Raw genomic sequence first — 15174 nt, 5'->3', positions numbered from 1 at the left:
AGCCAGGTCCTTCAGCGGTATAGCCAGGTCCTTCAGCGGTATAGCCAGGTCCTTCAGCGGTATAGCCAGGGCTTTCAGCGGTTTAGCCAGGTCCTTCAGCGGTATAGCCAGGTCCTTCAGCGGTATAGCCAGGTCCTTCAGCGGTATAGCCAGGGCCTTCAGCGGTATAGCCAGGGCTTTCAGCGGTATAGCCAGGTCCTTCAGCTGTATAGCCAGGTTTCAGCGGTTTAGCCAGGGCCTTCAACCGTATAGCCAGGTTTCAGCGGTTTAGCCAGGGCCTTCAACGGTATAGCCAGGTCCTTCAGCGGTATAGCCAGGTCCTTCAGCGGTATAGCCAGGTCCTTCAGCGGTATAGCCAGGTCCTTCAGCGGTATAGCCAGGGCCTTCAGCGGTGTAGCCAGGTCCTTCAGCGGTATAGCCAGGGCCTTCAGCGGTATAGCCAGCGGTATAGCCAGGTCCTTCAACGGTATAGCCAGGTCCTTCAGCGGTTTAGCCAGGTTCTTCAGTGGTTTAGCCAGGTCCTTCAGCGGTATAGCCAGGTCCTTCAGCGGTGTAGCCAGGTCCTTCAGCGGTATAGCCAGGTCCTTCAGCGGTTTAGCCAGGGCCTTCAGCGGTTTAGCCAGGTCCTTCAACGGTATAGCCAGGTCCTTCAGCGGTATAGCCAGGTCCTTCAGCGGTATAGCCAGGTCTTTCAACGGTATAGCCAGGTCCTTTAGCGGTATAGCCAGGGCCTTCAGCGGTATAGCCAGGTCCTTCAACGGTATAGCCAGGTTTCAGCGGTTTAGCCAGGGCCTTCAACGGTATAGCCAGGTCCTTCAGCGGTATAGCCAGGGCTTTCAGCGGTATAGCCAGGTCCTTCAGCGGTATAGCCAGCGGTATAGCCAGGGCCTTCAGCGGTTTAGCCAGCGGTTTAGCCAGGTCCTTCAGCGGTATAGCCAGGGCCTTCAGCGGTATAGCCAGGTCCTTCAGCGGTATAGCCAGCGGTATAGCCAGGGCCTTCAGCGGTATAGCCAGGTCCTTCAGCGGTTTAGCCAGGTCCTTCAGCGGTGTAGCCAGGTCCTTCAGCGGTGTAGCCAGGTCCTTCAGCGGTATAGCCAGCGGTATAGCCAGGGCCTTCAGCGGTATAGCCAGGGCCTTCAACGGTATATAGCCAGGTCCTTCAGCGGTTTAGCCAGCGGTTTAGCCAGGTCCTTCAGCGGTATAGCCAGCGGTTTAGCCAGGGCCTTCAGCGGTATAGCCAGGGCCTTCAGCGGTATAGCCAGGTCCTTCAGCGGTATAGCCAGGTCCTTCAGCGGTATAGCCAGGTCCTTCAGCGGTATAGCCAGGTCCTTCAGCGGTATAGCCAGGTCCTTCAGCGGTATAGCCAGGTCCTTCAGCGGTATAGCCAGGGCCTTCAACGGTGTAGCCAGGTCCTTCAGCGGTGTAGCCAGGTCCTTCAGCGGTATAGCCAGGTCCTTCAGCGGTATAGCCAGCGGTATAGCCAGGTCCTTCAACGGTATAGCCAGGTCCTTCAGCGGTTTAGCCAGGTTCTTCAGTGGTTTAGCCAGGTCCTTCAGCGGTATAGCCAGGTCCTTCAGCGGTGTAGCCAGGTCCTTCAGCGGTTTAGCCAGGGCCTTCAGCGGTATAGCCAGGTCCTTCAGCGGTTTAGCCAGGTCCTTCAGCGGTTTAGCCAGGTCCTTCAGCGGTATAGCCAGGTCCTTCAGCGGTATAGCCAGGGCCTTCAGCGGTTTAGCCAGGTCCTTCAGCGGTATAGCCAGGGCCTTCAGCGGTATAGCCAGGTCCTTCAGCGGTATAGCCAGGTCCTTCAGCGGTATAGCCAGGTCCTTCAGCTGTATATAGCCAGGTCCTTCAGCGGTATATAGCCAGGTCCTTCAGCGGTATATAGCCAGGTCCTTCAACGGTATATAGCCAGGGCCTTCAGCGGTATAGCCAGCGGTGTAGCCAGCGGTGTAGCCAGCGGTGTAGCCAGCGGTATAGCCAGCGGTATAGCCAGCGGTTTAGCCAGCGGTATAGCCAGCGGTATAGCCAGCGGTTTAGCCAGCGGTTTAGCCAGCGGTATAGCCAGCGGTATAGCCAGCGGTTTAGCCAGCGGTATAGCCAGCGGTATAGCCAGCGGTTTAGCCAGCGGTATAGCCAGCGGTATAGCCAGCGGTATAGCCAGCGGTATAGCCAGCGGTTTAGCCAGCGGTATAGCCAGCGGTATAGCCAGCGGTTTAGCCAGCGGTATAGCCAGCGGTATAGCCAGCGGTATAGCCAGCGGTTTAGCCAGCGGTATAGCCAGCGGTATAGCCAGGGACCAGGATGTTCTCTGTTGCGGAAGGGAGAAATACAAAGTAATTAGAAGATGCTCGTGGGAGGAGCTATAGGAGGATGACCTTATGTTATTGGCTGGAATGGAATCAACGGAATGGGATCAAACACATGGAAACAACATGTTAGACTCCGTTTCCATTTATTCCATTCCAGCTGTTACAACGAGCCTGTCCTATAGCTCCCTCCCACCAGCCTCCTCTGGAATGAATGAGATGGTTTCCTGTGGGTCCTGCCTGTGATAGACATTATAACTGGTGTTTTCTCTCCGTCCTACAGCGAAGAGGATCGGACGTAAAAGAACCGGACCTCAACGACAAACCTCGACGGAACGTCAGCTGGCAAGACAAAGGTGAGTCGCTCACTGACACACACACTGGAAAGAGAGTCTGGATTTCAATATCATTCCATCATAACCTGTGTTCCCCGTTCTCTCAAACTATTTCTGTGGGCTTCTGGACTCTAGGGCTACATTCCAATATCCACACTAGTAGTACATTATCTAGGATGCTCAGGCATAACATGGGTTCACACTAGGTAGTATGCAAGTGTGGACACTGAGACAGAGCATAGGAGTTGGTAAAAATAAAATATATTTGCCTCAGATCCTGTGGTGGTGCATTGTGGGTACTGTAGTGTTCATATGTCTATGATGCCACCTCAGATCTTATGGTGGTGCATTGTGGGTACTGTAGTGTTCATGTGTCTGTGATGCCGCCTCAGATCCTGTGGTGGTGCATTGTGGGTAATGTAGTGTTCGTGTGTCTGTGATGCCCCCTCAGATCCTGTGGTGGTGCATTGTGGGTAATGTAGTGTTCATGTGTCTGTGATGTCCCCTCAGATCCTATGGTGGTGCATTGTGGGTACTGTAGTGTTCATGTGTCTATGATGCCGCCTCAGATTCTGTGGTGGTGCATTGTGGGTACTGTAGTGTTCATGTGTCTATGATGCCGCCTCAGATCCTGTGGTGGTGCATTGTGGGTACTGTAGTGTTCATGTGTCTATGATGCCGCCTCAGATCCTGTGGTCGTGCATTGTGGGTACTGTAGTGTTCATGAGCCTATGATGCCGCCTCAGATCATATGGTAGTGCATTATGGGTATTGTAGTGTTCATGTGTCTGTGATGCCCCCTCAGAGCCTGTTGAGGTGCATTGTGGGTACTGTAGTGTTCATGTGTCTGTGATGTCCCCTTAGATCCAGTGGTGGTGCATTGTGGGTACTGTAGTGTTCATGTGTCTATGATGCCCCCTTGGAGCTTATGAAGGTGCATTGTGGATACTGTAGTGTTCAAGTGTCTATGATGCCCCCTCAGAGCTTATGAAGGTGCATTGTGGGTACTGTAGTGTTCATGTGTCTGTGATGCCGCCTTAGATCCTGTGGTGGTGCATTGTGGGTACTGTAGTGTTCATGTGTCTGTGATGCCCCCTCGGAGCTTATGAAGGTGCATTGTGGGTACTGTAGTGTTCATGTGTCTGTGATGGCCCCTCGGAGCTTATGAAGGTGCATTGTGGGTAATGTAGTGTTCATGTGTCTGTGATGCCCCCTCAGATCCTGTGGTGGTGCATTGTGGGTACTGTAGTGTTCATGTGTCTGTGATGCCCCCTCAGATCCTGTGGTGGTGCCAGTGGAGTCGGAGGATGAGAAGGGGGAACACTTGGAGCCAGAGAAGGAGGAGGACGTTGGCATCACCTTTGTGGCTCGAAAAGTTCCAGATACGCCTAAAGAACGACCCAAATCTGGTAAGGACACATCGACACAGGAGAGACTAGAAACCTCAGAAAATAACCCGGTGTCCCTGTCTAAATACTGTACTAATACAGTATCCTGACTGTATGCTCCTCTGTCTGACCTGTGTCCTGTCTCAGTCCCGGCTGGTCTGGAGGTGTGTCAGAGCCCCTCCGTGGGCCCTCCGTCCCCCACCTGCGGCGAGCGGAACCTGCCCTGGAAGGGCGGCATTGGAACCCTGCCGGTGTGTGTTTCCATGGAGGCCACTAAAATCATCCCCATAGACCTACAGCAGGCCTGGAACCAAAGCATTTCCTCCTTAGAGAGCCTGGGCTCCCCGCCGGGCCCCGTAGAGCCTTTACACCCCCGGGTCAGCGCCCTGTCCAGGATGGGTGGGCCCCGTCCTGTCTCATACTCCGGCAGTGGAGTTAGCGGGTCTGGTTTTGGATCCAGAGGTTCTGGGTCGATAGTGGCTCAGGGAATCGCTCGGTTTGAGTTCCCTCCAGGAGGAGAGGAGAAGGAAGAGGAAGATGGTGCCTTGCCTGACCAGGAGCAAGAGCTGCAGCCTCTCATGTCCTCCTCTGTCAGGCCCCCTGGGCCCCCTGGGCCCCCTGGGCCCCCTCCCCCCCTGGCCCAGGGTCTAGGGAGGAAGAGGAACCCCTGTGTGTACCTGAGGAGCCTGGTCACAGCGCCCCCTCCTGGCAGTGAGTCGCTGGCGCGCAGCAGAGGACCCACTCAGCTGTAATGGCTTCCTAACTACATCTCTGGTTACAGTTGATCTAGGATCAGCCGACTCAACCAAGTCCTAACCAATACCGCTAGGGAGAACAACACAAGACTGATTTCAAATCAGCTTTTAATGGGCAATCATCTTCCCTCACTGCCTCACACACTCCGACATCAATAACACACACACACGCACACACACACACGCACGCACGCACACACACACACCAATAACACACGCACGCGCACGCACGCACGCACGCACGCACACACACACAAACACACACACACACACACACACACACACACACACACACACACACACACACACACACACACACACACTCATCTCCTTCAGTAACTCTGGATCCACAGTCTCTATAGATTCAGACATACATTACACACACACACACACACACACACATTACACACACACACACACACACACACACACACACACACACACACACACACACACACACACACACACACACACACACACTCATCTCCTTCAGTAACTCTGGATCCAGAGTCTCTATAGATTCAGACATACATTACAAACACACACACAGGATGTTGGACTAACACAGCCATGATGACATTGAGGGAAGTATAATGAGCATGCCCAAAATAGCACCCTATTCCCTATATAGTGCACTACTTTTGACCAGGGCCCCATAGGGAATAGGGTGCCATTTGGGAGACGAAGGCTGAGAGTTTTGATGTGGCAGCTGGTACAGTCACAGATAGACAGACACAGTGCATTGTGGTCCAGATTTGGGGCTGTCCGTCCATGTGGTAAAACACTACCAGTTTTCATATTATGCATTTCTATCCCCCCCCCCCACCAAACTCCCTGCAGGGGTTGAGGTTCTGCATTGTCTGTTTCCTACACTTGAATGTAAGTCAATGTCAAGATGTAATCCGATTTGGAAAGATATGTCTGTCTGTAGCCGGACCGCCACATTACCCAGGCCTTATGGGGTGTATCCATCTAACTCTCCATTTAACCCCCAGCCCTCTCCTCTCCTCTCCTCTCCTCTCCTCTCCTCTCCTCTCCTCTCCTCTCCTCTCCTCTCCTCTCCTCTCCTCTCCTCTCCCCTCCCCTGCTCTCCTCTCCTCTCCTCTCCTCTCCCCTGCTCTCCTCTCCTCTCCTCTCCTCTCCTCTCCTCTCCTCTCCTCTCCTCTCCTCTCCTCTCCTCTCCTCTCCTCTCCTCTCCTCTCCTCTCCTCACCTCTCTTCTCCTCCCCTGTCCTCTCCTTCTCCTCTCCTCTCCTCTCCTCTCCTCTCCTCTCCTCTCCTCTCCTCTCCTCTCCTCTCCTCTCCTCTCCTCTCCTCTCCTCTCCTCTCCTCTCCTCTCCTCTCCTCTCCTCTCCTCTCCTCTCCTCTCCTCTCCTCTCCTCTCCTCTCCTCCTCCCCGATCCACAAGAAAAGAGAGAGGGACTTCCAGATAGTAAATGGCAATGCCTAACTGCTTCACTTATATAATATCTATAATATATAATATATATTTATATACTTTTTTTTTTACCCCCCTTTTTTCTCCCTAATTATGATCTTGCCTCATCGCTGCAACTTTCCAATGTTCTCGGGAGAGATGAAGGCGGAGTCATGCGTCCTCCGAAACATGACCCGCCAAACCTCGCTCTTTAAGGGCACCCGAGTGGCGCAGCGGTCTAAGGCACTGCATCTCAGTGCTAGAGACGTCACTACAGACCCTGGTTCGATTATCACAACCGGCCGTGATTGGGAGTCCCATAGGGCGGCGCACAATTAGCCCAGCGTCGTCCAGGTTAGGATTTGGCAGAGGTAGGCCGTGATTGTAAATAAGAATTTGTTCTTAACTGACTTGCCTAGTTAAATAAAGGTTAAATAAAGGTTACACACATAATAGTTTTTTTTATTACCAACAACACCCATCAGGTTAACCCGGAAGCCAGCCGCACCAATGTGTCGGAGGAAACACAGTTTAACTGACGACTGGGGTCAGCCCGCAGGCACCCGGCCCACCACAAGGAGTCGCTAGAGCGCGATGAGCAAAGTAAAGCCCCTCCGGCCAAACCCTCCCAAAACCCGGACGACGCTGGTCCAATTATGCGCCGTCCTATGGGACTCCCAATCACGGCCGGTTGTGATAAAGCCTGGAATCGAACCAGGGTCTGTAGTGACGCCTCTAGCACTGGGAGGCCACTCGGGAGGGAGGGAGGGAGGGAGGGAGATCAAAGAGGGGAGAAGATAGGGCTGAAAGCACCAACTTTATAAACTTCCTAAACACCAGCCCAGAGAGAGTGTTGTTGATTGATGACCGGATCCTGGTCCCTGATTGGTTTGTGCTCTGTTACCCAACTCCTATGGTCATGGTCAGGCCAAACAGCAATAACAACAACCATAGGACTTGACAAGACACAAGCAGATATGAGATCCAGGCCACGGGACCCAGTCCACGGGACCCAGTCCACGGGACCCAGTCCACGGGACCCAGGCCACGGGACCCAGGCCACGGGACCCAGGCCACGGGACCCAGGCCACGGGACCCAGACCACGGGACCCAGTCCACGGGACCCAGGCCACGGGACCCAGGCCACGGGACCCAGGCCACGGGACCCAGGCCACGGGACCAGTCCACGGGGACCAGGCCACGGGACCCAGTCCACGGGACCCAGTCCACAGGACCCAGGCCACGGGACCCAGGCCACGGGACCCAGGCCACGGGACCCAGGCCACGGGACCCAGGCCACGGGACCCAGGCCACGGGACCCAGGCCACGGGACCCAGGCCACGGGACCCAGGCCACGGGACCCAGGCCACGGGACCCAGGCCATGAGATTATCAGATCCATGAAAGTCTCTAATTTCATACATTTCCCAAACCCCAGCCCAGATCCAGCATCGATGCTTGATGACCATAGCCTGGTCCCAGATCTGTTTGTGCCGTTTTTAGACCTGGCTATGCAGACCTACTCCTCTCATCCCCTCTGTAGTGATGAACCTGGACGGTCAGGAAGACTAAGGGAGAGAGACAGTATTGAATACTCCTCTCATCCCCTCTGTAGTGATGAACCTGGACGGTCAGGAAGTCTAAGGGGGAGAGACAGTATTGAATACTCCTCTCATCCCCTCTGTAGTGATGAACCTGGACGGTCAGGAAGACTAAGGGAGAGAGACAGTATTGAATATTCCTCTCATCCCCTCTGTAGTGATGAACCTGGACGTCAGGAAGACTAAGGGAGAGAGACAGTATTGAATATTCCTCTCATCCCCTCTGTAGTGATGAACCTGGACGGTCAGGAAGCCTAAGGGAGAGAGACAGTATTGAATATTCCTCTCATCCCCTCCGTAGTGATGAACCTGGACGGTCAGGAAGACTAAGGGAGAGAGACAGTATTGAATATTCCTCTCATCCCCTCTGTAGTGATGAACCTGGACGTCAGGAAGACTAAGGGAGAGAGACAGTATTGAATATTCCTCTCATCCCCTCTGTAGTGATGAACCTGGACGTCAGGAAGCCTAAGGGGAAGACACAGTATTGAATATGATGTATTTTTAACCCACTAGTCCATGCGATTCATCAGGGAGGACTTTCTCTGTTTCTCTCATCATGTACAGTCAGAGCACGTCAATCATAGCCTTGCCTCCTAATTGGCATCCCTAACCCCTATATAGTGCACTACTATAGGTCCTATGGGGCTCTGGTCAAAAGTAGTGCACTATATTGGCAACAGGGAATGCGATTTGGGATATACACCCTAAAGAATCTCCCTTTCCCCTCCTTAGTGACTTTAAAAGCAGCACTTGACTTTTTAATCCCTCTCTCTGTGTGTCCTTTATGTCCTGTGTCATCCCAATGCAGCCGTATGTAAAGGCTAGGCACGTTGCTTTATATTTATCAATGTTTCTCTTATATAAAAGTACAGAAGATATTTTCTTTGTAAATGCTACTTTAAAAAACAAACTTAAAACAAACTTTTGCCGAATTGTTTTTTATTAAAAATGACCAAAGTTTGTATGAGAGTTAAAGTCACTATGTCTTTTAATGTGATGACGTCATCCATTGCCTTAGTCTGTTATGTTTTATACTGTAACTGTTACATTTAGAGGGATTCATGCTGATTTTAGGGTTTAATGGGCTTTAGAGGGATTCATGCTGATTTTAGGGTTTAATGGGCTTTAGAGGGATTCATGCTGATTTTAGGGTTTAATGGGCTTTAGAGGGATTCATGCTGATTTTAGGGTTTAATGGGCTTTAGAGGGATTCATGCTGATTTTAGGGTTTAATGGGCTTTAGAGGGATTCATGCTGATTTTAGGGTTTAATGGGCTTTAGAGGGATTCATGCTGATTTAGGGTTTAATGGGCTTTAGAGGGATTCATGCTGATTTTAGGGTTTAATGGGCTTTAGAGGGATTCATGCTGATTTTAGGGTTTAATGGGCTTTAGAGGGATTCATGCTGATTTTAGGGATTAATGGGCTTTAGAGGGATTCATGCTGATTTTAGGGTTTAATGGGCTTTAGAGGGATTCATGCTGATTTTAGGGTTTAATGGGCTTTAGAGGGATTCATGCTGATTTTAGGGTTTAATGGGCTTTAGAGGGATTCATGCTGATTTTAGGGTTTAATGGGCTTTAGAGGGATTCATGCTGATTTTAGGGTTTAATGGGCTTTAGAGGGATTCATGCTGATTTTAGGGTTTAATGGGCTTTAGAGGGATTCATGCTGATTTAGGGTTTAATGGGCTTTAGAGGGATTCATGCTGATTTTAGGGTTTAATGGGCTTTAGAGGGATTCATGCTGATTTTAGGGTTTAATGGGCTTTAGAGGGATTCATGATGATTTAGGGTTTAATCTGCTTTCTTTTGTTGTGTAAAGCGGGTGGACAGTTGTCAAAGGTCACACACACACTTACACACACACACACACACACACACACACACACACACACACACACACACACATATATATATCTATAAAGTGTAGTGTCTAATCTGATATAGAAACCAATATAATGTTCGGTGAGACTACCCTACCACCTCATCTCCTAATTCATCTACTTGTTATCCGGTAGAGAGACACCAATACCCCCCCCCCCCCCCCCCCCCGTGTTTTACCTGTAACACACACCTATCTTAATAATACATAGGTGAGATTAACCCACTGTTATAGTCTGTATTAATGTAACAGAGTTGAATTTAATTATAAATAAATAAAACAATCAGCTGACTAAGAAATACATACTTACTGTTCTTCCCTCCATACAGGCCTTAGAGAGCACAATCCAGTGGCCCCCATAGGGATATAACCTACTGTAAATATATCTCTGGCACCATCATTCAGTTGTTATTGTAGTGTTAAAAACCCACAAAGTCTCCAACGAGCAAAGTAAAGGTGATGTGTTTTGAACATGAGGGATGTTGTGCCTTGTAAGAAGAAACGATTGGTTTTGTCCCAAATGGCACCCTATTCCCTTTATAGTGCATTGTTCTGGACCAGGGCCCACCCTATTCCCTTTATAGTGCATTGTTCTGGATCAGGGCCCACCCTATTCCCTTTATAATGCAATGTTTTGGACCAGGGCCCACCCTATTCCCTTTATAATGCATTGTTTTGGACCAGGGCCCACCCTATTCCCTTTATAATGCATTGTTTTGGACCAGGGCCCACCCTATTCCCTTTATAATGCATTGTTTTGGACCAGGGCCCACCCTATTCCCTTTATAATGCATTGTTCTGGACCAGGGCCCACCCTATTCCCTTTATAATGCATTGTTTTGGACCAGGGCCCACCCTATTCCCTTTATAATGCATTGTTTTGGACCAGGGCCCACCCTATTCCCTTTATAATGCATTGTTTTGGACCAGGGCCCACCCTATTCCCTTTATAATGCATTGTTTTGGACCAGGGCCCACCCTATTCCCTTTATAATGCATTGTTTTGGACCAGGGCCCACCCTATTCCCTTTATAATGCATTGTTTTGGACCAGGGCCCACCCTATTCCCTTTATAATGCATTGTTTTGGACCAGGGCCCACCCTATTCCCTTTATAATGCATTGTTCTGGACCAGGGCCCACCCTATTCCCTTTATAATGCATTGTTTTGGACCAGGGCCCACCCTATTCCCTTTATAATGCATTGTTTTGGACCAGGGCCCACCCTATTCCCTTTATAATGCATTGTTCTGGACCAGGGCCCACCCTATTCCCTTTATAATGCATTGTTTTGGACCAGGGCCCACCCTATTCCCTTTATAATGCATTGTTCTGGACCAGGGCCCACCCTATTCCCTTTATAATGCATTGTTCTGGACCAGGGCCCACCCTATTCCCTTTATAATGCATTGTTTTGGACCAGGGCCCACCCTATTCCCTTTATAATGCATTGTTTTGGACCAGGGCCCACCCTATTCCCTTTATAATGCATTGTTTTGGACCAGGGCCCACCCTATTCCCTTTATAATGCATTGTTCTGGACCAGGGCCCACCCTATTCCCTTTATAATGCATTGTTTTGGACCAGGGCCCACCCTATTCCCTTTATAATGCATTGTTCTGGACCAGGGCCCACCCTATTCCCTTTATAATGCATTGTTTTGGACCAGGGCCCACCCTATTCCCTTTATAATGCATTGTTTTGGACCAGGGCCCACCATAGGCCTGTAGAGGACTTTAAAAGGGAAAAGGGTGCGATTAGGGATAAAACCCTTTACTAGTGTGGTACCAGCTGCTAGCCTCATAACCCTTGGCTAGTGTGGTACCAGCTGCTAGCCTCATAACCCTTGGCTAGTGTGGTACCAGCTGCTAGCCTCATAACCCTTGGCTAGTGTGGTACCAGCTGCTAGCCTCATAACCCTTGGCTAGTGTGGTACCAGCTGCTAGCCTCATAACCCTTGGCTAGTGTGGTACCAGCTGCTAGCCTCATATCCCTTGGCTAGTGTGGTACCAGCTGCTAGCCTCATAACCCTTGGCTAGTGTGGTACCAGCTGCTAGCCTCATAACCCTTGGCTAGTGTGGTACCAGCTGCTAGCCTCATAACCCTTGGCTAGTGTGGTACCAGCTGCTAGCCTCATATCCCTTGGCTAGTGTGGTACCAGCTGCTAGCCTCATAACCCTTGGCTAGTGTGGTACCAGCTGCTAGCCTCATAACCAGCTGCTAGCCTCATAACCCTTGGCTAGTGTGGTACCAGCTGCTAGCCTCATAACCCTTGGCTAGTGTGGTACCAGCTACTAGCCTCATAACCAGCTGCTAGCCTCATAACCCTTGGCTAGTGTGGTACCAGCTACTAGCCTCATAACCCTTTACTAGTGTGGTACCAGCTGCTAGCCTCATAACCCTTGGCTAGTGTGGTACCAGCTGCTAGCCTCATAACCCTTGGCTAGTGTGGTACCAGCTGCTAGCCTCATAACCCTTGGCTAGTGTGGTACCAGCTGCTAGCCTCATAACCCTTGGCTAGTGTGGTAGCAGCTGCTAGCCTCATAACCCTTGGCTAGTGTGGCACCAGCTGCTAGCCTCATAACCCTTGGCTAGTGTGGTACCAGCTGCTAGCCTCATAACCCTTGGCTAGTGTGGTACCAGCTGCTAGCCTCATAACCCTTGGCTAGTGTGGTACCAGCTGCTAGCCTCATAACCCTTGGCTAGTGTGGTAGCAGCTGCTAGCCTCATAACCCTTGGCTAGTGTGGCACCAGCTGCTAGCCTCATAACCCTTGGCTAGTGTGGTACCAGCTGCTAGCCTCATAACCCTTGGCTAGTGTGGTACCAGCTGCTAGCCTCATAACCCTTGGCTAGTGTGGTACCAGCTGCTAGCCTCATAACCCTTGGCTAGTGTGGTACCAGCTACTAGCCTCATATCCCTTTACTAGTGTGGCACCAGCTGCTAGCCTCATAACCCTTGGCTAGTGTGGCACCAGCTGCTAGCCTCATAACCCTTGGCTAGTGTGGCACCAGCTGCTAGCCTCATATCCCTTGGCTAGTGTGGCACCAGCTGCTAGCCTCATAACCAGCTGCTAGCCTCATAACCAGCTGCTAGCCTCATAACCAGCTGCTAGCCTCATACCGCTGCGCCTCTCCCGGCTAGTGTGGTACCAGCTGCTAGCCTCATAACCAGCTGCTAGCCTCATAACCCTTGGCTAGTGTGGCACCAGCTGCTAGCCTCATAACCCTTGGCTAGTGTGGTACCAGCTACTAGCCTCATATCCCTTGGCTAGTGTGGTACCAGCTGCTAGCCTCATAACCCTTGGCTAGTGTGGTACCAGCTGCTAGCCTCATAACCCTTTACTAGTGTGGCACCAGCTGCTAGCCTCATAACCCTTGGCTAGTGTGGTACCAGCTGCTAGCCTCATAACCAGCTGCTAGCCTCATAACCCTTGGCTAGTGTGGTACCAGCTGCTAGCCTCATAACCCTTGGCTAGTGTGGTACCAGCTGCTAGCCTCATATCCCTTGGCTAGTGTGGTACCAGCTGCTAGCCTCATAACCAGCTGCTAGCCTCATAACCCTTGGCTAGTGTGGTACCAGCTGCTAGCCTCATAACCCTTGGCTAGTGTGGTACCCAGCTGCTAGCCTCATAACCAGCTGCTAGCCTCATATCCCTTGGCTAGTGTGGCACCCAGCTGCTAGCCTCATAACCAGCTGCTAGCCTCATAACCAGCTGCTAGCCTGGGACACTGAGTGCAGCTGTAGTTGAACATTGTTTTATTAGAGCGCTTGAGCTGCTTGTCAACGATGTTGTTTTAAGTTATTATGCTCTCTGTCACTTAAACCGTTTCAATTTCTAACTATCACAACACATCACAGGAAATGTTCTGAAGTCTTTTTTTATGATTTATTTTGTTGCTTTGAAACGATTATTATTATTATTTTTTATATCTGCGATTCGACGAGTTGTTGTACGGGGAAAATTAAATGAAATATATCTGTGCCAAAATGTTAACTTTGACTCTTGCCCAGAAACAAAGTAAATAAATTATAAAGTGTGCTTTTTCTGAATGAATACTGTTGGTCATGTGTTTTATTTCTATATCTCTAAATCCCACTCTGAAGGACCCTGAGGATGCTGTCGTTCTGTTCCCCTGAACAAGGCAGTTAACCCACTGTTCCTAGGCCGTCATTGAAAATAAGAATTTGTTCTTATTAACTGACTTGCCTAGTTTAAATAAAGGTAAAATAAATCAAATTTAAAATATCAGCTCTGTCAATACACAAACAGATGTCATTAACAATAAGAATCATTTCAGTGGGTTCAGCTTGCCCCACTCACCACTGAAGTGTGGCACATCCTGCCTTTGGAAGAAGGGTATCTGGCACATCCAGAGGCTTCGCTAAGTCCCAAATGGCACCCTATTCCCTATGTAGTGCAGTGCACTACCTTTGACCAGGACCCATTGGGCTCTGGTTAAAAGTAGTGCACTATATATGGAAGAGGGTGCCATTTGGGGTACAGTCACTGTAGAGAACACAAGTTTGTATTTTCATCCTGAATTTCACTCTGTCATATTCAGTCCAGTCCAACAGAAGGGTCGTAGGGACATGTTTTTGACCTAGCAACAGAAGGGTCAGGGGGACATGTATTTGACCTAGCAACAGAAGGGTCAGGGAGACATGTATTTGACCTAGCAACAGAAGGGTCAGGGGGACATGTATTTTACCTAGCAACAGTATGTCCAACAGAAGGGTCCGGGGGACATGTATTTGACCTAGCAACAGTATGTCCAACAGAAGGGTCAGGGGGACATGTATTTGACCTAGCAACAGAAGGGTCAGGGGGACATGTATTTGACCTAGCAACAGAAGGGTCCGGGGGACATGTATTTGACCTAGCAACAGAAGGGTCAGGGGGACATGTTTTTGACCTAGCAACAGAAGGGTCAGGGGGACATGTATTTGACCTAGCAACAGAAGGGTCCGGGGGACAGGTATTTGACCTAGCAACAGAAGGGTCAGGGGGACAGGTATTTGACCTAGCAACAGAAGGGTCAGGGGGACATGTATTTGACCTAGCAACAGAAGGGTCAGGGGGACATGTATTTGACCTAGCAACAGAAGGGTCAGGGGGACATGTATTTGACCTAGCAACAGAAGGGTCAGGGAGACATGTATTTGACCTAGCAACAGAAGGGTCCGGGGGACATGTATTTGACCTAGCAACAGAAGGGTCCGGGGGACAGGTATTTGACCTAGCAACAGAAGGGTCAGGGGGACAGGTATTTGACCTAGCAACAGAAGGGTCCGGGGGACAGGTATTTGACCTAGCAACAGAAGGGTCAGGGGGACATGTATTTGACCTAGCAACAGAAGGGTCAGGGGGACATGTATTTGACCTAGCAACAGAAGGGTCCGGGGGACATGTTTTTGACCTAGCAACAGAAGGGTCCGGGGGACATGTATTTGACCTAGCAACAGAAGGGTCCGGGGGACATGTATTT

The 15174-nt window shown here is 50.4% G+C and overlaps 1 protein-coding gene across 1 annotated transcript in view; it reads left to right on the top strand.

The window, feature by feature from the left end:
• Positions 1–5836, top strand: part of slc9a5 (solute carrier family 9 member A5) — a 100290-nt gene extending 94454 nt beyond the window's left edge. The window contains exons 13-15 of the mRNA XM_082969909.1: positions 2590–2662; positions 3919–4050; positions 4177–5836. Coding sequence (XP_082826035.1) covers positions 2590–2662; positions 3919–4050; positions 4177–4781 — 810 coding nt within the window. The 3' untranslated portion in view covers positions 4782–5836. The remainder of the gene's footprint in view (positions 1–2589; positions 2663–3918; positions 4051–4176) is intronic.
• The last annotated feature ends 9338 nt before the right edge of the window (positions 5837–15174 follow it).

The sequence above is a fragment of the Salmo salar genome, chromosome 26 (genome assembly GCF_965601325.2).
Source record: "Salmo salar chromosome 26, fSalSal1, whole genome shotgun sequence".
NCBI classification, from domain to species: domain Eukaryota; kingdom Metazoa; phylum Chordata; class Actinopteri; order Salmoniformes; family Salmonidae; genus Salmo; species Salmo salar.
Note: the sequence above shows the minus strand (reverse complement) of the source record. Positions and strands in the feature narration are given on the sequence as shown.